The 19,542-nt window shown below is 38.9% G+C and overlaps 1 protein-coding gene across 39 annotated transcripts in view; it reads right to left on the bottom strand.

The window, feature by feature from the left end:
• Positions 1-19,542, bottom strand: part of CLASP2 (cytoplasmic linker associated protein 2) — a 146,879-nt gene that overhangs the window by 101,569 nt on the left and 25,768 nt on the right. For 25 of the 39 annotated variants that reach the window (XM_075745510.1, XM_075745506.1, XM_075745508.1 and 22 more), the window contains exons 4-7: positions 17,068-17,159; positions 16,673-16,748; positions 15,110-15,207; positions 7,406-7,476 (exon numbers count right to left, since the gene is read on the bottom strand). In XM_075745510.1, the coding sequence (XP_075601625.1) occupies positions 7,406-7,476; positions 15,110-15,207; positions 16,673-16,748; positions 17,068-17,159 (337 nt within the window). Of the gene's footprint in view, positions 1-2,332; positions 2,460-7,405; positions 7,477-15,109; positions 15,208-16,672; positions 16,749-17,067; positions 17,160-17,886; positions 18,055-19,542 lie in introns of those variants that run through there. The other 14 variants (XM_075745527.1, XM_075745536.1, XM_075745532.1 and 11 more) reach the window with 3 other exon arrangements.

Raw genomic sequence — 19,542 nt, 5'->3', positions numbered from 1 at the left:
GGCAAACAGAAAATCTGGCTCTTCCCTTTAATCTTTGCTTGAGAAATCAGATCAACAGTTAAGCACCATGTTTTATTTATGTTTTTTCTTGTGTTCAAGAAAACAAAAAAAATTCCAAAAGGTTACAATAAACCAGGGCCTTGCATTCAAGACAAAATGTTGAAATTACCATCTCTTATAGCATTTCCAAACATACTCTGTGCAATTTTGGAACATATCTAGGCTGATTAAATGAGCAAATGAAACTCAATAAATAAAAATTTCTGCTCTCTGAAGTATCTGCACACACCTTCCAGAAAATCAGCAGTCTCACAAAAAAAATTAAGTTAAACATACATACTGGCCGCAACAAAGTGACATTTTGTCAAGGAAAGACATTTCTCAAAGGCTACAGAATCACTAACCTTAAAACAGATTGTTTCTTCTATGTTGCATATATTAGGAGGATGTACACGATATTTGCAAAACAAAAGATTACGGCAAACCCTAAATTTAAATTCAGAAAAAAGATCAAGAAGTTTTCTTAACAGTAACTAAGGTTTTGTTTTCCCTAGCAGTTTCATAACACAACGTCAGAAGACTGAATTCCTTGTAAATGTGGTAAGCAGTAGTTTTAAGAGACCAACAGCTACATAATCATCCTACACACTGTTAATTGTATCTGGCATTATTGCTCAAAGCTCCTACACAGAATGTCAGCTGACTGCCTGAACAGTACTTTGTTCTTAGTGCCTTTGTTAATGACGAATTAAATTATACAGAAGAGAGCTCCACAACCACCCTCACTTTATAAACCTCGACCATTACAGAACCACAAAAATCCTATGGCTTTGCCTAGGGAATACAGTTATTTCTTAACATGGTACAACTTGCATCCTTAATCTGCAAGTTACCACAATCCATGTTTACACCATGGAGAACTGTGTTGCTTCACAGGAAGGAAACAAAAGACTAAGAAAAACATTCCTAGAAAAAAAATCTCAACAAGAAAGAGCGAGCTTACTACATGTTCAGTTCTACAAAGACCATGACTTCCGTTGGATCTTGTGGATGACAAACAAAAACATAAACATCAGAGAACTGCCCAATTTTTTTTATAAACTATACAGTCCAGCCTTAATTTCACTGCTCTGGTCACACTGATTATCTCTTTCAACCTCTAACATATCAAACAACTAAGTGAGAAACACACATTTCAGGACCCCTTAAGAAAAGGGTCTCTCTCAAGACTCTTACTACTGATGTTTTAGCAAATTCAGATAAAATATTCACCTTAATCTAAATACATGATCTTTATAAGACCATTTTCCTTAACTTATTTAAAACTATGTATATAATAATTTGTAAAAGCACAGCCCTCCTACTACATCCCTAAACTTGCTGAAAGTTCAATGAACGCTTCTCAAGTTCCTCTGAAAACAATAATGCACATATAGAAAGTTAGCGAATTATTAAGCTCAAAGAACCTGGCCATCATGCAAAACCAAGAGATGTGATAAAGACAAAACATACGTCCAGCTGTTAATCAAAACACAACAATATAGCTTGTATTGCTTTACTGACCTACTTTCCCTTGGTTTGTGTAACAATACACTGTGCAGTGAAGGAAATGTAGTAACATCCCATGTCTTTATTAAATATATATTCCTCGCCCTAGAAACAAGGCACTTCTTTTATGGCCGCACTGAATTACTGTAAATTTCTTCACAAAGCAGCGCAGATGAACATTTGCTTGTTTATAAAGCGGTATAGTGAATGCAGTCTTATCTTACAGAGCTGGCTAACACAAGTAACACTGAGACAACAGGGGTAAACGGAACGCCAACATAAAGATGCAGAGTGGAAACTGCCTGCGTTGTAAATAATTAAGATCCTGGACCATCCCAGAGATCCACGCGTGGTTAAAATTTAAACAAAAAAAAAACAAACAAAAACCAAAAACCAAAAGACGAGAGCTGCGGCGCTCAGGTACCTCCAGCTGCACGTACCGTCCGTGAGGGACGGACTCCAGCGGAAGCTAACGGCACCAGGGTAAGATGTCAGCCTGCCATACGGGAGACTTAACACACTTAATACAGCCAAACCGTGCTTTGGCAGGCGGAAGAAGAGGAGCGGAGCCCGGCGGACCGCCTTCCCCCTCACCTGAGGGCATCGCTCGGCCTCGGCGGGCCCCTCCGGCCACCGAGCACCCTGACCGACCTGCGCGCCTGGCCGGCGATACGGCACCGCTCGCCGGGCAGCCCTACAAACAACCCCCCACCCCGCATACCGCCCCTCACGGCCCCCCAGCCGCCGGACGGGGCAGCGCCGGTCCCCGGAGGCGCGGACTCACCGTCCCCCACAGCCATCATGCCGCGGCGGTGCCGCGGGAGGGCAGGCGCGGCGGGTGCCGGCTCCCTGCCGCAACAGCCGCCACCCCGCTTCAAAATAGCAGTCCCACCTCGCGCGGGAACCCCCCCCCCCCCACGCCGCGCCTCCCTCCACCGCTCTTGGCCCGTCCCCGTCCCACTGGGGACTTTTACTGCGCTCCTCCCTCTCCCCCCGCCCGCCCCTGCCGCCGCGGTCACGTGCCCCGCGGGGTTCCCCCCCCTCTCCCGCTCGCAGCCACTGCCCGGCCCTTCCGCCCCGCCGCCGGGCAGCGCCCGCCCCCGCCGTCCCGGCCCCAGCAACCGGGGAAGGGCAGGCCCACCCGTAACGTGAAATTTCACCCTGCACCGTGAAGTTGTTCCCCCCCCCCGCGGAAAACGATGCAAGAGCCTTACCGCTTTCTGCGCGGCTGCCTTCCACAAACAGATCAATCGGAAACGCAGGAAGCAGAAGGCAGCTCGGTGAAGAAAGGTGCTCTTTGGCAGCGCTAGTTTGGAAATCCCCTCAAAACTTTAAGAGAAGCAGCTTTTTAAAGCGTGCATGCAACAGATGCTGGAGAGCAGTTTGCGGTGGTATGGGAATTATAATGAAAATCTACCCAAAACCTGGACTTCTGTTTACAGTTTATTCCAAAAATCAATGTTTTAAGTGACATCCTGAAGGTAGAAAGAGTGCAGTCCAATAGAGTAATTTTTTTTTTTTTTTTTTTTAAAAAGTAGTTCAAATTTATTTCCTCTTGCTACGCATTTGCAGGAGCTGGGGCACAGTTCCCTGTAGTAGTAATTAAAAAAAAACTCATGCAAGTTCCTTAAAAACCAGTGGAAGCATTAGCCTGCTGAGGCCCTTTGCTTCCAAATGGGCTTAAACTGACCCATATGCTTCACTGGTCAGTAATTTTTCCTATTTAAAATTATAAACCAGCAAGAACAGCAGCTGAAATTTAAAATCATGTGGCTGCACTGTGACCGTACACATTGAGCAAACAAAAGAAATACATGCAGCAAAAAGAAACGTATAAAATAACCATGGCAGCTATCACCAGTTACCGTATTTCCCTGAACTACATACATTCATACTGTGCCACACTGGTAAGCTCTGGCAGAGTATGTCGTCATTGTTTCCATAGTAACTATATTTCCAAAAAGAAAACAGCAAAGGGAAATAAAAAACAAAAGCGTAATGTGGGAAAACAGAAACACACTTGTGCTATAGATTTTTATCTGCCCTTTTTCTCTTTTTAGGATAACATACACCTCGACTGCATCTTTATCACTCATAACACAGCTCCCTCACAACCACGATACTAACATCACTGTATCCTACTGTGGTGGGTTGACCCTGGCTGGGGGCCAGGTGCCCACCAGAGCCGCTCTATCATGCCACCTTATTCCTAAAAATTGGATTTCCTGCGCAGGCCCCTTCACCTTACTTTGTTTTATGGCAAAGCCAGCCTGCAGCAGGATTTGGATTAAGGTGGCATGATAGAGCGCAAAACCAACACACCTACCTGTCACATTTTGTGTTTGTAAAGCTAACGCTATGAGGCTTACCATTAAAATGGGAAAATTGCACGGGTTGAATAGAGATGTACAATTTATATGCAGCTCAAATCATTCTGTCTGCTGAACGAGGCAGAGAGCTCAATAATATTATTTTTCCTACTTTTCTTTTAATTCCCTGTCTCAAAATTTACACTACTACCCGATATAGGAGTCTGATTAAATTCTCTTAGAGAAAACAGTATTTACAAATCTCGGGCACAGAAACAAGCGCTTTTGCAGCTTTGACATTGGCTGCCAGTTCTGTTTCCATAGAAATGAACATTCATTTGCTGAAAAATGGGGAGGTGCTTTAAAGAACCTTCTCCAGTTTGCAGGAATATACATCTATTTCTGGTGGAGTGAAAGGGCAAAACTAGCAGCACACGTAAGATTTTGCTTAACAGGCAAACATCTTGATATGATTCTCTTACTATGCAACATCATCATGAATGTAAACACATCCCAAGGTTTTCATAACAGAAAATCATTCACATAATTCACACTGAAGAAATGATGCCTGGTTTTACCGTCCACATCTGAGGGCAAGGAAGGATGGGGGAAGGGAGGAAAATAATTTAAAAAGAAAGAAAGAAATCAAAGGTCAGTTGGAGAGGCGAGTTAGCAGTGTGATATTATTTAAGCCTGTAAGACATCCACATCATGCAAAAGCACTAAGACTCTTGCCCGGTCCCCTTGTTAGACACGGTGCCTTCTCGTCTGCTGGCTTTTGAAACTCCTGGCCACATCCTGCCCCAATTATTCCATCCATACATGTTTAAATATGCATTTCACCTCATCTGCCCTCCAAGAGGATCTGTCAGTCTCCAATGGTAACTCATTGCCCTCCTTCTCTTTACAGTTTTATCAGGGATCAGATTCAATAAAGGAAGATGGCAGCACCAGACTAAAGGGACTGTTCACGCCAGGCCCGCTCTAACTCAGTCACAGGGATAACAAGATATTAAATCTACCAGTGTGCATAAGACTGCAGGTACAATAGCTTTTCTTCTCCTCCCTGTATTTCTCCCACATAACTAAGCATACCAATACAATGTTTTTAAAACCTGTCATGTGTTTAATCATGTTAATACAAACATTTTTAAAAATATATTTGTTTTGATTATTTAAAATACTACGGAAAACATTCTTGTATTCAGATTGTTTAAAGCTGTGAATTTTGAGGGGTTTATTCTTTCTTTTTTTTTTGTCTTCCTCCTAAGTACATGCTGAATAAAGAGAGTGAACAACTGACATTAGTATTATTTGATAAAAGAATCCTAAATCATATCTCTGGATTCTCAGAAACTAGGTCAACACAACAAAGATTTACTACCAGAGCAGTGTCACTCAGGACTATGAAGAAGCCGACATCTTCCACAGTTGTATTAGGAAGCCCTTCCCTATCCGTCACACACTGAAGAGAACCTTCATCAGTACAGTTAACTTATTTGGGAAAGTAACTCAATCTGGCAAAAAGCCATTCCTTTTGCTGGTAAAAAGGTCCACTACAGAGCCGCGCCAGTCTAATTATATTAAAGCCTGTCGAACTTTTTTTTTTTTTACCCCCTCCCTTCCCTCTTTGAAACATAACCCTATTCCCCACTACAGTCCCAAAACCTATTCCAAAATATCCAAAGCACTAAAAAACCCTCCTCAATGCAGTAACAGATGGATTTAGACATTAAAATCTGGCCTTTATCCAGAGATGTTTGATAAAGATCCTACAAGGAAAGTTGGTAACAAGGCTACAAGGAATTCAACAGTAACTTTCAATCTACATGTGCAAGTGGTAAATACAAATTGTCCTTCAGAGAATAATGACGGATAAAGCCAAGGTAAAGCACTAACAATAGAAGACCGTCTTTTCAATAACATTAAAAAAATGTCTAGATGGATGCAACAGATAAATTAGGTTCAAGGAAAAACACTGAAACCAACGTATTAGAGGGATTCTGTCTCTACAGTACCAAACCAGAATCGTAGTAACTTTTGCATAGAAATTGCCACCTATTAGACAAAATAAATGGGTTATACCACTGTAGATCAGCATTAATATCTGCATTTTACAGATGAGAGAAAAACAGTTTAAAGAAAAATCATCAACTCTCTTTAAACAGAGGGAAAAAGCTGAGAAGTGCTATGTAAACTGGTCCAGCAATGTTATATTCATAATTTCATAGATATTTAAATTATTTCATTATTATTTATATTCCTTCATGTAACTTTCCCCATTCTCCTGACAACTAACAACAGGAAAAAATACATGTAAAATGCATCTTTGAACCTCTCAAACCTATGCAGCAGTATTAACTTTAAACACAAACATAGTGGTTTACCCTTCCACAATGAGTAAATTTACAATCTAACATAACATTTATGTAAAACATGTCCCCCTCCAACTAGCATGTTTTCTTTCAGTTTCTTTGATGCTAATCATTACAAATCTATTTTTGTATTGAGCGTTCAAGAATAGTGGTTATTTTATTTCAAAGCACAATGTGGCATGGAAACTCTTACTGCCTCAAAGACAAGAGTGTAATAACACATTCCTTTGAACCTACAGTCTCTTCTGTTTTCACACTAACCAGAAAAGGGCAAGAATATTTAAAATGGAAAGGTATATTTGAGTACATTAACAAATCATATGCATTCCTCAGAATATTTCTACTCTTGCATAGTTATACTTCTCAGATCTAACAGAGTCTCCTTTTCAGTCAGCATAGTTGCTTTGAAAGGAAAATGAACATTAGAACCCTCCCCTACAAAACAAGATCTACTGATTCCTTGCAGAAGACAGACAATGAAGCTTTCAAAAACAACTATATTAAAGCCACTGCCACAACACCTCCTTTGTTGTACTGTTATGCAACAGTTTTTTCTTAAATTATTGTTTTAAGTAAGAAATTATGGTTTTACTCACTTATACTATAAAATACGGTATCAAGAATGCAGTAGGAAGCAACAAGGATTCTCTGCACAACAGTTTTCTTTTCATGAAATACACCAAAAGTAAAGAGCTCAAACTCAGTAAAGTCTTAACTTCAAAATTTAAGTGTCTCTGAATGCTGTGATCATCTATTTCTGTAATTTAAAACTCCATGTATTAGAATCATTAGTAATCATTTTAACTGAGAAGAAATCAAACACATTCATCACTACATTACCATTTTCTTTTAGAAATATACTGCAAGAGAGGATAAAGGTCCACTTGATTTTTTTTTCCCATGCATGAATACTTTGCAGCATTCTTCTATCCTCTACTGAGCACACATGTAACTTGTTAAAGATTCACTGCTTGTTTCCATGCAGTTTCGACACCTTTTTCCATTATATTCTGAAAATACTTTCAGTAACATAGTATAAGTTTGTTTCACTGTCTCATTTTCTTAGTACTTCCATATGTTTCTAGTTACCCATCTCACATTGATAACCCTAACATTTAAATATTTATTTTGAATTAATCTAAACCTGATTATAAATATATCTTTCATACTCACCACCGATGCTACTTAAAATCATATTTCCAGAGTTTCTTACTTCATCAAATTTTGCAAAGATTGTTTGCAACCTGTAAAGAACAGCAAAAATATTTTTACATCTCTGAAATCCCCCAGCTTACTAGTATAAACAGAAATCAGTTTGTTAACACATATAAAGCAGTAACACAGAATATATAAGGGATTAAGAATATCTTGAAACAGTTCCCAAAGGACTCCTCTTAAGTTATTGAGCATCTTCACACAAATGGACAGAAAACTAAGTCAACTTAGCAAAGAACAAAACTGAGCATTGTTATTACATGATAAAAAATAATTAAAATTCTAAAGTTCACATTCAGTAATAGTATATAATGGGTTCAGCTGACTGTGATATTACCCTATTTATACTCAAGACTAAAAGGCAACAATTTGAACTATGGAATGTTCATGTGGGGAAAAAAATAGGGATTACTATTTAATTTGTTCTGAGACAATTACTAGTTTTCCTCAAAATTTTTGTTCCTTGAAATATTCTCAGTTTTGTTATGAAAATACTTTTGTAATAGTTAGCACTTCCACAGCAAAAAAAAAAAACCAACAAACTTTTTTTCTAAACTTCAGGTACACTAAACACTTCAGTTATGTTCAACACGTATCCCACTAATTTAAACCCTCACAGCAGAAAACACAGTGCAAGTTCTTAGCTACATGTAAATAGCAATAAAAAAACCCACCAAACCCATACCCAAAAAACTGTAGACTTGCAATCTAGTCCCACAAGGTAGAAACCCTATTCAAGCAAGCAAGCTGGCAAATCTTAAACAGCCATTTCTCATCACTTCTGCAGAAAACTCAGTAAGACTGGAGGAAATATCTCACAGAAAAAAATGTGACCCACAGGCTAGCAATGGGTTTGTACTGACATAATACGCTGTTCAACTGCAAAAAATTGAGAATATTTCCTTACATTTCTTCAAAGACTTTTCTGCATTTTAGACTACTCAGAATACAGTAGTATCTAACATGCATGTGAAGTTTTAGCTACGAGACTAGCAGGACTGAATCCTGACCTTAAATGCAGAGAGTTATGAACTGCAAATCTCATGATAAGTCTGCAACTCTCCAAACAGGTACAGTTCAGCTACATTACCAGTGCTAGAGACTATATTACCCAATTCCAAATTTGCTGAAAGAGTAAATACTGAAAGGCTCTGTTTACAACTCACAATCCAAACTATTTTAAGACAAACCAAGAAAAATGGGTAAGAACAGTGCTTGGGTATGAAAATACTCACAATACATAAAGGAGCAAAGTCAAGGACACACAAAGATTTAACTCTGCCATTTCCTTATGCACACACCACTTTTACTCAGTGACCTGTGTAGCGAGTCTGTGCACCCTCACTGTGCGCAGTCTAGCTTCTCTGACACACTGCATACCCCTTTCATTCACTGGTGCCTCATTTATCTAGTAACGAAGAACGTAATAAAGTCATGAAATGCAGCCAGACAACAGCATGAAAAGCCCAATCCTTTCCCCGTATTTTCCAATGTTCTAGGACTCTCACTGTGTGTTACTTTTACTTTCCAAATACTTCAAAGCAATCTGCTACAGAGCAAATTTGTCCTGTACTTAACAGGCCCACAACAAGAACTACCCAGGTTTAGCTGAGAATTCCACAAGAAGGCCTACCCTACTGCAAGCACCTAAAGAAACAAAACCAAAAAAACCCTTAATCGTGTAAGCCAATAACCCATAACACAAGCCAGCAGTTATTCCACAATGTCAATTTATCTCAAAACTATATGTAGCTCAGTAGTGGTTTGCATAATCTTCCCCTAACGTACTTGTCAGTCTTCTCTCTGGAGGAACCCATCATCCTCTCCCTTTTGCATCACTATTGCATTTACAACCATTGCAGCCACAGTAAAACATTTGAAATGGCAGCAATTCACAAGTGTCAGGCTACACTGCTTTAATATTAAACCTCCGTCTTTTAATGAAAATGTCAATTTGTAAAACAAAGGCAATTTATACCGAAACGGGGTTTTTTTGCACTGAGACTTGAAAAAGTAAAACTACTTGTATTATATTAAACGCTTCGGGAACTAGCATTTACTAATAACACATGGAATCCCATTAACGTGCTATGCGCTTTCAAACATACAAAGCGAAAAGTTCACACAAGAATCAATACACATAGTAACGCATTATGCCATCTTGCTTTCATAAAAGGAAGTTAATGCATTTGCTTCATATGTACCATGGGAAGTATTTTTACTGTTTACCAGTCACTGGTGTTGACTGACTGTTTAAACTAAAAGAGGGTAGATTTAGATTAGATGTTAGAAAGAAATTCTTTACTGTGAGGGTGGTGAGGCACTGGAACAGGTTGCCCAGAGAGGTTGTGGACGCCCCCTCCCTGGAAGTGTTCAAGGCCAGGTTGGATGAGGCTTTGGGCAACCTGGTCTAGTGGAGGGTGTCCCTGCCCGTGGCAGGGGGGGTAGAACTGGGTGATCTTTAAGGTCCCTTCCAACCCAAACCATTCCATGATTCTATGGCTGTGAGTTCCCTTCAACACTGCTAGATTCCACACTAAACACTGCATTACCAGTCCACCTAGTCAATGAGGAGGACTTAACACCACATCTGAAAGGCTGAAATTGTTATCCTCAGAGAAATTGAACATGAGAACTAGAAAGAATAACAGATTTCCTTTAAAATTTCACTTCAATTTTTATATCCTGTTAGGCTGATGTCATACATTTGGCACACATATTTTAGACAATTTGAAAGAAAAAAAAAATTTCCTGTTCTTTTGAACTTAGTTTTCAAAAACACTTTCCTGAGCGTTTTAAACAGAAGAAGAAAAATGAAATGCTTCCTACATTATAATAATACACACGGTGTCTCTCACTCTGGGCAAAATATCTGAAGTACTTACTATGAACATTAAAAAATGTGTTGGTCAGCACTGGATCCTATGTAGTCAGTGGTGCAGGCTAGAGACCACCGGAGTACTGCCACTCCTAAAGCTTTCAAAGCATGTCTTTATGACCAGAGGCACACTCTCTAGTATTTTGTCATAATTACAAAAGAAAAAAATTCCAGTAAAACACAACTGACAAAATGGTCAAACACTACTGTAGATCCAACACTCTCTTTATTACAGCTTACAGGAACTGTAACTACTATTTTCCAATGACTCTCAGAAGAATTTTCCTCCTCCCTTTCCTCCCACCCAGGTCTTCATGCTACCATCTTCTCGTATTTCTTCACACAGCCATAGGCAGCAAGGCAGTATGGGCTAAGGTCTCTAAAATTATTGCAACTACCATCAGTTTAAGAATGTTTACAGGAGTTCAGCTCCTGGCAAAAGAGAGCCTGGCCAAGAGGAATCTAAGAAAGTTTACAAGGCTGGGTGAAGACTGGTTTCACCGTCATCAGCAACGTGGAACGTTCTTTGAGAAGACCAGCATTATTACTCATTCCTTTGTCTCATATCTGCAAGCCCAAGCCTGGATATGACATGCATAATCAATCAGTGAAGTCATCAGTCAATAGAAATACTATGTCACTGGTGAATAGAAATACTATCTTCTTTCTCCAAAAAGGCACAGACAGGTCTCCTGCAACTTCACATATGGAAGGAAAAATCCTTGATGAAGAGCACATGTTCAGGACAGCAGGCCACGTCTGCATGGGCTGGATGATTGTTGCTGTCTCAGTGAATGAATATGAGGTTGTAGCACTTTAAATGGGGGCTCCTGGCAACCTGCTAAACCCTCTGCTCCGGCAAATGACAGGTCTCTATCAAAGGATTAATGTATTATGGTGATTACGTTCAATGAGAGGAATACGTACCCTTCTAAGACATGGCATGAGCTGACATGCACACACATGGAAACGCAGATGCTAGCAAAGAACATGCACTACACTTCTAGACTGAAAAGCCATTATTGATGACCATGCTCGATGGAGCTCAACTGTTTGCATGACAGGCAGAGGGGGATACCTAGAAGTTTGGACTTTGTGATGAAGAGGCAAAAAAGGACCACTGCCCTGTCAACAGCAGGAGGATGAAGAAGAAGAAAGGGGGGGGTAACTAGTCTGTTCTTCACGTCCAAAGTGAGTCTGAAGCAGGAAATGGCCCATATGAAATCTCACACTTATTTCCCCTTACTTCCCCCTTCCAAAAAAAATATCTTGCGCAGACATGTGTCCACATCTGGACACACAGATGGGCCTCATCTACAACATCTATAACTAGACAGATAAGTAGAATGTGCATACCACATAAAATGTGGTATTCAGAAATGCATACTGCAACATTTCAGGATATGAAGTTGTGACTCTAGACATAAGAACTAAACAAATAACTGATTTTATACATTTATGTTTCTCAACTAACAGTGGGAAAACGTGTCAGGTGACTTCCTGAAAGATCTTAAAAAGCTTTTAACACTCACACTAAGCAACTGCTACCCAGAGCCACATATACTATTTCTGTTCAGGGAAGATCAGCCACACAGATTCCATACTATAACAAATTCAATTTGGCCCATATAGAACAAAACCTGTTTGCTATTCTTGGCTCACAGAACAAAAAAATATACCGTCCACTCTCAGTATTCACAAATGTATTAAGACTAATACTTACAGGCCCGATACCAAAGACTGTCAAACCTCTTTGGCAGCAACTTTAACAAAAGGGAAAACATCATGCAAATTTCCAACCACTGACTTGATACTGATTTTTCTGAAAAAGGAATGTGCTTCAGGCAAAAAGCACAATATTATTCTGAGATTAAGTTGAAAAATAATAAATAGAAAGAGGAACTAACTGATTTTATTTATAAACAAACTCACAAATTAATCTCTAAAGAATAAAAATGCACTGAAGAAAACACACAGTAGTAGCAAGTAGAGTTGAACTACAAAAGTAAGATTCATCTTCTTTCATTGACTACCTAGACTCCAACAGGTCCAGTACCCTTCTCTAGAAAATGCAGTATTTTCCACAAAGGCAAACCTACTAGGTCCGGATTACAAAACCTTTTAAGCATACTATTATTAAATTACTAACTACATTTGGCTTGCTATAGACACAACATGTATATGCCATTTGCATATTTAAGGAAATTGAGCAATTTCTCAAAACAATGCTTGATTAACTTTCCTGCCTTCCTTTCAGGAGACATGAGCTCTTATTTTCAGTGCTTTAGGGCAGAGTGCATTCAAGCAGCACCACACAGACCTCTAATGCGTAATTTGTTATGCAAACTAAACAAGCCTACATTCTATCAAATCATGTGTGCACCAAATACTGAAGTAATGGGGTTTACTGCTAATATTTATGCTTCCACACAATTTTTAATGCACTGCCATACAGTGAAGGAGCTGCAGTGCAGTTCTTTAAGGCTGAACTCAACCGAAAGCAGCTGTGTCTGAACCACAGATTATCCATAATACTTAAACCCCTTAAAACCTACCCAGACACACAAATATGAACACAGATTGCCCTCAAAATAATGATGACACTCTACATCAAAGGTTTCTTCCCACAGATCATAGCTCCTGCATAACCACATGAAAATTTTAATCCATCTAAGTGAAGGGAGAACTTCTGACAGGCACTGGGGAAGAAATGTCTTAAATTAGGACTACCTCTGAAGGAACAACAGTCTGAGCTACCATAGAGCTAATCTGTCTTTCCTGAGCTTTGTCAACTGCCTTGATACTTGTGTGAAGGAGTAAGAAGAGATTACAGCAACTCTGCTTTCTGTCAGTGACGGATGGGACAGTGTCTAGTAGCCTCATGCTCAACTCCCCCCTTAATCCCAACCTAAAAACTACTGCAGAGGACACAGCACCGAGACTCAGCTCAGGCATTATTTTACACTAGCCTTGACTGTCAGGTGCAAAACTGTTAAGATTCAGTGGCAACAACCGTTTAACACGCACTGAGTAGAGCCTTGCTTCTTTATGTAAATGCAAATGCTACAACTATGCTTCCTTTCAGATCAGGGGAATTTTGTATTCAACTGATTCAGAGAGTAGAAATAACAATTTGGCACCTACTGCAACTAAATTAGAAGCTGTTGACTGCCCTGAGGATACAAAGCTCCTATAGTGTTTAATCCTATTTGGATCCCAAGATTTACTCAGTTTGTAGCACATGAAAACATGAACAGGATGAGTGCTGAACCTAAACTTACAGTCAGACCCAACATTCATAGTACGAACAAAGGCTGTTATCTGCACTCTTCTGGTCTTATTTTCTGTTCCCAAAGATGTCCAAGACCCCATCTTAATGCAAGAAGGATCTTCTCTGGTATGTTCCAATTATCTGCTACGAAACTCAATTTTTAGAATTGTAGCAATAATACAGCTTAAACTTCTGTGGTAACCATACAATCTCTTAACAGACAAAAATTGTGACGGCCATCAGATAGAAGAGAATGCGTACAACTTCCCATAGGCAGGGTAAGCTTTTGTCCAAACAGGCTGAACTCTGCCTGGAATGTGAAACAATAAATTTAACAACATTCTCCCATGTTATTTTGATACCCTACAAATCATCATTAAAAACTAGGGCTAACAGTTGTTTAGAAAGGTCTGATGAGGCACAGTACCCACTCTGATATTCTCTGTGACACCATGTAGTAGATATATTCAGCTTTATCAAAATCAAGACATGAGATGAAGACTCAGAGAAAAGTGGTATGTTAATTGATAAGGGGTTAACACAAGTATAAATAGTTTTAGTAAGGAATTTGAAACATTTTATTGTATAAACAGTGTTTCCCACTAAGTACAATTTCGAGCTCTGTCTAGCTTTCTTAAACCCTTACAAAGGTAGCAGGACAACAATGGCTACTTTTATTTCATATAAACTAATCTACACATAACAGACCAGCTTTTAAAGATCAGAATTGTTTTTCAGAAAGTACATATTTTCAAAACTTCCTTGCACCTTTTACAGGAAACATCCAGTGTCCCGTGATGGCATGTGTAACAGTTACACCAATGAACACTCCTTCTGAATAATTATTTCTCATTAAACCCCAGAATTGCAACCTCCAAACTGGGAAGTAATTATTTTGAAAAGCACCTCTAATCTAACTGTAGCCTAGGGTGGAAAGGACTGATCTGATTTAATTTGCAAGAAGCAAGGGAGGACAACTTTTCCATTATAACTATCTTCAAGAAAGTAGTAGCTTGTTAATTTGTCATACTTTCATTGCACACGCACTTGTTCTCTCTCACACATGCACAATACATGAAAAGTATTGATCTAAGTGCTTCAGTTGAGACTTTTCTACACTGGGGCTAACCAGCAACTCTAGAACACGGAACAAGATGTAGATATTCAAGTATTTTCTAATTATTTTCCCATTGCACTCAGTATATTTTTCCTTAATTTTAAAATATTTTTCTACTACTGTCCAGCTCTCAAAATCCTCTGACTTTAAGAGAAGCTAACTGGTGAATGTAAGGCTGCTTTTCATCATACACCTGTATGCCTCTTCCAAGCAGAAAAGACAACAGCAAAAGAAAGTCAGGAACACTAGCAACAACACAATGGAAGCAAAACTAACTAGAAGATAAAATAAAAATTGTCATAATTTTAAAATTAAGTTTTTAGTGAGTTTAAAGTTCTGATAAATAACAGTAATACAGAATGGGTCGGGATTACAAAATCAAACCAGCTAACTCACCTTCCAGGAGGAATTCCTCTTTTTGTAAGATCTATTCGTACTTTCTCTCCCACATGTCTGTAAACCTCTACAATGGCTACTATGGCAGCATCTCTCACCTGTGAATGCAGTTTAAATTGTTAATTTCAGGGTTACAGAAACCAAAACAAATTTGCTGACAACCATGCCAACTCATTTCACAAAACAGTTGAAACAGTGAGGATGGAAAGGAAAGGAAATACAACTGTTATTTCAAGATGGTATTTGTTCCAAGTTAGAGCATCTCCAGATGGTAAATGAAAAATCCTAGATATAACAGCTCTAGAGGGAATTTCTGGGACTGACATAAGAATAATATTCATGGAAAAAATGTGCTTTATTTAGGACTCTATCACAGTAGGCAATACTTCCGAAAGCTAGTCCCTGCACTTAGTCTTGACAGTTCATCTTGTTTTCATCTGTTTCTACATGCAGCGAGGCCCTTCTGGAAAACTAAGGACCTGACTGCCCACAAGAGTGGGCCAAAGCGATGAGTGTTTTCTTTACTTCCTTCAACAGGAATTACGCAGCATCACATAAGCACAAGAAAGGTAGTAATGCAAGACAGGGGAAGGGGAAAGAACAGTTAAAGCCAGGAGACTGAGTGCCTCTAAAAATTTTAAACCACAGTCATCACGATAAAAGCTGCCAAAAATGCATGTTTGTAAATGCCAGTATTCTCTATAAAGAATTACTGGAATGACTTTAGTATTGTTCTTTGAAACAGTCTGAACTAAACCGACAATTGGTCTATCAAGATATGAACATCTTTACTAATGATCAACAGACAAGACAAATTCTTAACAGATTTTCTCTAGAATAGATAAATGCTATGCTATACAGAAAAGACAAGGACTTTGCTGCACCCAGAAAATAAGTTTAAAGACCTATCCTGTTTCTTTTCCCATCTCCTACCAATGCTACCTTCTTCCTTAATGTATTCTTAAGCTTTTCTCTCAGACACAACTTCAGATAAATCAGAGAGATCTTATCCATTACACTTGAAGGTTTTCTGAAGTTCAGATGTCACCATTATTAACTACATCTTGATTTTCACTGCAGATGTTTTTGGTTAATTAACTGATTTTAACTACAGTTTTTGCATGTGCTCAAATGCCATTTGGGTTCCATTTAGGAAATTATTACACATGATAATGTTATATTTAGCAAATTTGGCAGACTATAACAGGTCCCATGTAGAGGCTCCTTCTGGAGACAATTCTTCCTGTCTATTTTTTTCCCCTTTTCTTTCAACATGCTTTATAAGAAACAATTAATTTCAGTAATGACTAGTTTCAACCTCTGAAGACAAAACTAAAGGGACCAGTATATCACAACACTGCTGCCTTTGCAACTTTACTTTCATCTTCCAATGGATGGACTGATTCAGAAGAAAATGGGTTTATTGTTTCTCATGCTAGAAAATAACAATCTGTTGTATACAAACAAGCCTATCAGCTTTTCTTAAACGCCTATGCTTAATCTGCTTTCATTCCTCTGTCAAAGCATAGTTATTGGAGCACCAGTAAGTAACGAAGTCCTTACCTGACTATTCGAGTCACCAAACGCTGTACACAGATGTGGTACCAACTTGCTGAGAATTAATGGTTGTGCACCGTAACTTAAAAAAAAAAAAGTTAAATATAGTTTTTAATAGAAAAACAGAAAATATTTTATGCAGAAGTGAACTCTTAGATTCGCATTGATAAAATACAAACTAACATCAATCAAGCTCCATCTCTCACTAGTCCTTTGTCTACTTTTAAATAAGACAAAAATACTATACCTTTAGCCTGTCTTTCAGAAAGCTCACAAGTTGTTTGATTTTCCCCATTTATTAATTTAATTGAATCAGACTTCCTTAACTATTAGCTTCAGAGAAAAATGACATTCAGAAGAAGGATAGAACCATTATGTCTCCATAGAAACAAAAAGCTTACATGTTTAAGGTAGCAATAAGACACAAACACACTCCTTCTCGGGATCGGTAATTCTTGTGTTTAAAACCAACAGCAAGGCGTTCCCAAATGTACTAGAAAAACAGAAATAATTGTCTTTAATCATCAGGAGCACAATACAAAGTAATTCTATCCATATTTTATAATTACATTCATCATAGTTGCAAAAAAATAACAGAAGACAGCTCCACTGGAAAAGTAAAGGCACTTCTCAGATAAAATTAAGTTCTAAAATGCACAGTATAGAACACAACACAGATTATTCCTATGGCAAAAACAATTTCTAAAAACATCCTTCAGAAATCTAGCTGAGTATTTTTATTGTTTGAGAAACAGCTCAAAACCATACAGAATTGTTACAGTTAACACAGAGAACAAACATTAATGTTACAAACTACTGACTCAAGCAGAAGTTGCTATATTCTTTTTGCTTCATATTCCGTTTCCCTGTGAAAATTTCCACTCATCCATTTTAGCTTGTCCTTATCCATACTCCTGCTGTCCACTTCTCCCCTATTTTTGCTTTAAATTCATTTCTTCATTTTTCAATTATTTCTTGCCCATTGATTCCAATTCCTTTGCTTCCATTTTTGTTCTGCTTTCATTTCTCCTTTTGTGCTGGTGCCGCTTCCTGTAGTACAATTCTCTAGCTCACTAAACCCTCATTTACCTTCTTGCGCACTCGTTTTTCATTGCCTGCCTTTAATCTTTCCCTCCTCCGTTTATCCTTTTACCTTTCCATCTCCTTGTCGTTCTCTAGCTGTATGTTACGGTGTAAAAAGTGTAAACATGAGAGCTTACGAGCCTTGGGATTCTCGGTGGTATTTCAGAACAGATGCACAGACTCAAACTGCAACTCCCGCAGCTGCAACGCTGCCATGACAGCCTGGGCCAGCCCGCAAGCATCCGCGGGGAACGTTGCCTAGTGATGGCTGCACACTGGCAATCCCACATTTTGCAGTCTGGGCACCACCCTCATTCCTACCCCTCCAGTGGTGCAATCACAACAGAGAACGATTCCGTACTAAGCTGCTAAAATGTATTAGATACAAATTCTTACAATCATATTCAGCCTTCCAGAAAAAAAAAAACCACCAAAACTCACAAACAGCTACTGATCAACAAAAGCAGACAGCGTAAAAGCAAGAAATACTGCATCCTCTTTATTAATGAGGTAGTGCACTTCATAGCAGACCTAAATTTTTCCAATTAGAGCCTTGCTTGATCATTCTGTCCCATCTGTGGCTTCTTGTTTGGTTGGTTTATACTTCATTACATTTAGAGAAAACAAACCTTAGACAAACAGGATATGGCTTGCCAAAACTGCACAGCTTAACAAAGAACAGGATTTTACAGAGAAAAAGTCCTTCCAATTAACCCACTGTCTCGAACAAACAAGGGAAAAAGGAAATCTCCTTGCTAGGTGTACGAAAATACAGGTAGAAAGGTAATTGTACAGTACTGAAACAAAGCAGACTGAAGACAAATTTAGTCTTTCACTAAATTAACTTGACTAAGAACTGAGTTCTTCTAAACAGAGAAATTCAAATGGCTGCTTAGAAATTTTAACTCTCACAACTTGGTAGCAACAGGTGGTGCCAACCTCCCTTTGTCCCATTCATGCATTTATACCACCTATATTCTTATCTTTATGCTTTCCTGCCCATAACTAGCTACATCTACTTCTCTCTCATTAAAAAAAAAAAAAAAGACAAAAAAATAAACCCGAAAAACCCAAACACATTTAAAACAAGAAAAGGGAATTGACAACAGGACAAATTAGATAGTATTCAACAACATGCTAGAACAGGCAAGATGAGTTCATCAGGAAGGAACTTACAGGTCTTATCTCTACAAAAAGGATTCCACCCAGCTCTTCCAAAGGGGGGTTTCTCTGCAGCAAATGAGCCTAAAACTCTGTATTTCAGTGTTGGAGGCCCAGGAAAGACTCCTCTGTTCTGGTCCCTGCTGTGAGGATGATTAATGCTTTTCATCCAAATTTTTAATGATACATAAGCTGTCCTGGGAGCAGACACCTGAAGCCAGGCTTCTCCCATCCTAGGGGAGCTATCAGAAGAGCCATACCTTCTCTTATTTACACATGCTGTTCCTTGGACCTCATGAACCTTGTATTTCTTCCTACACTGCAGGTAACCTTCAAAGGGAATGGAAGCTTCCTTCCAGTGTACCACCTAACAACTGTTCAGAAACTGAAAGACGGACCAGTAATCTAAAACCCTTTCATGATGAGGGCCTAGCATGAAGCTACTATCACCACATTATCAGCAATTGCTCAAATGAAGGTGTCACCAAGATGCTCTGCTGTGCATTTATCCAAATGCTATCGCTGTAGAAGCATGTGTACTTCCAGGTCTCCATGCCAGGTACTTCAGAGCATCTTGGGCACAGAAACGTGTCGTTCATAAACTACCTGCACTTAGACATGACAAAATCCTG

Source organism: Balearica regulorum, chromosome 2 (genome assembly GCF_011004875.1).
Source record: "Balearica regulorum gibbericeps isolate bBalReg1 chromosome 2, bBalReg1.pri, whole genome shotgun sequence".
NCBI lineage: Eukaryota > Metazoa > Chordata > Aves > Gruiformes > Gruidae > Balearica > Balearica regulorum.
The sequence above is the reverse complement of the archived record's forward strand: the minus strand, read 5'-3'. Positions and strand labels throughout refer to the sequence as shown.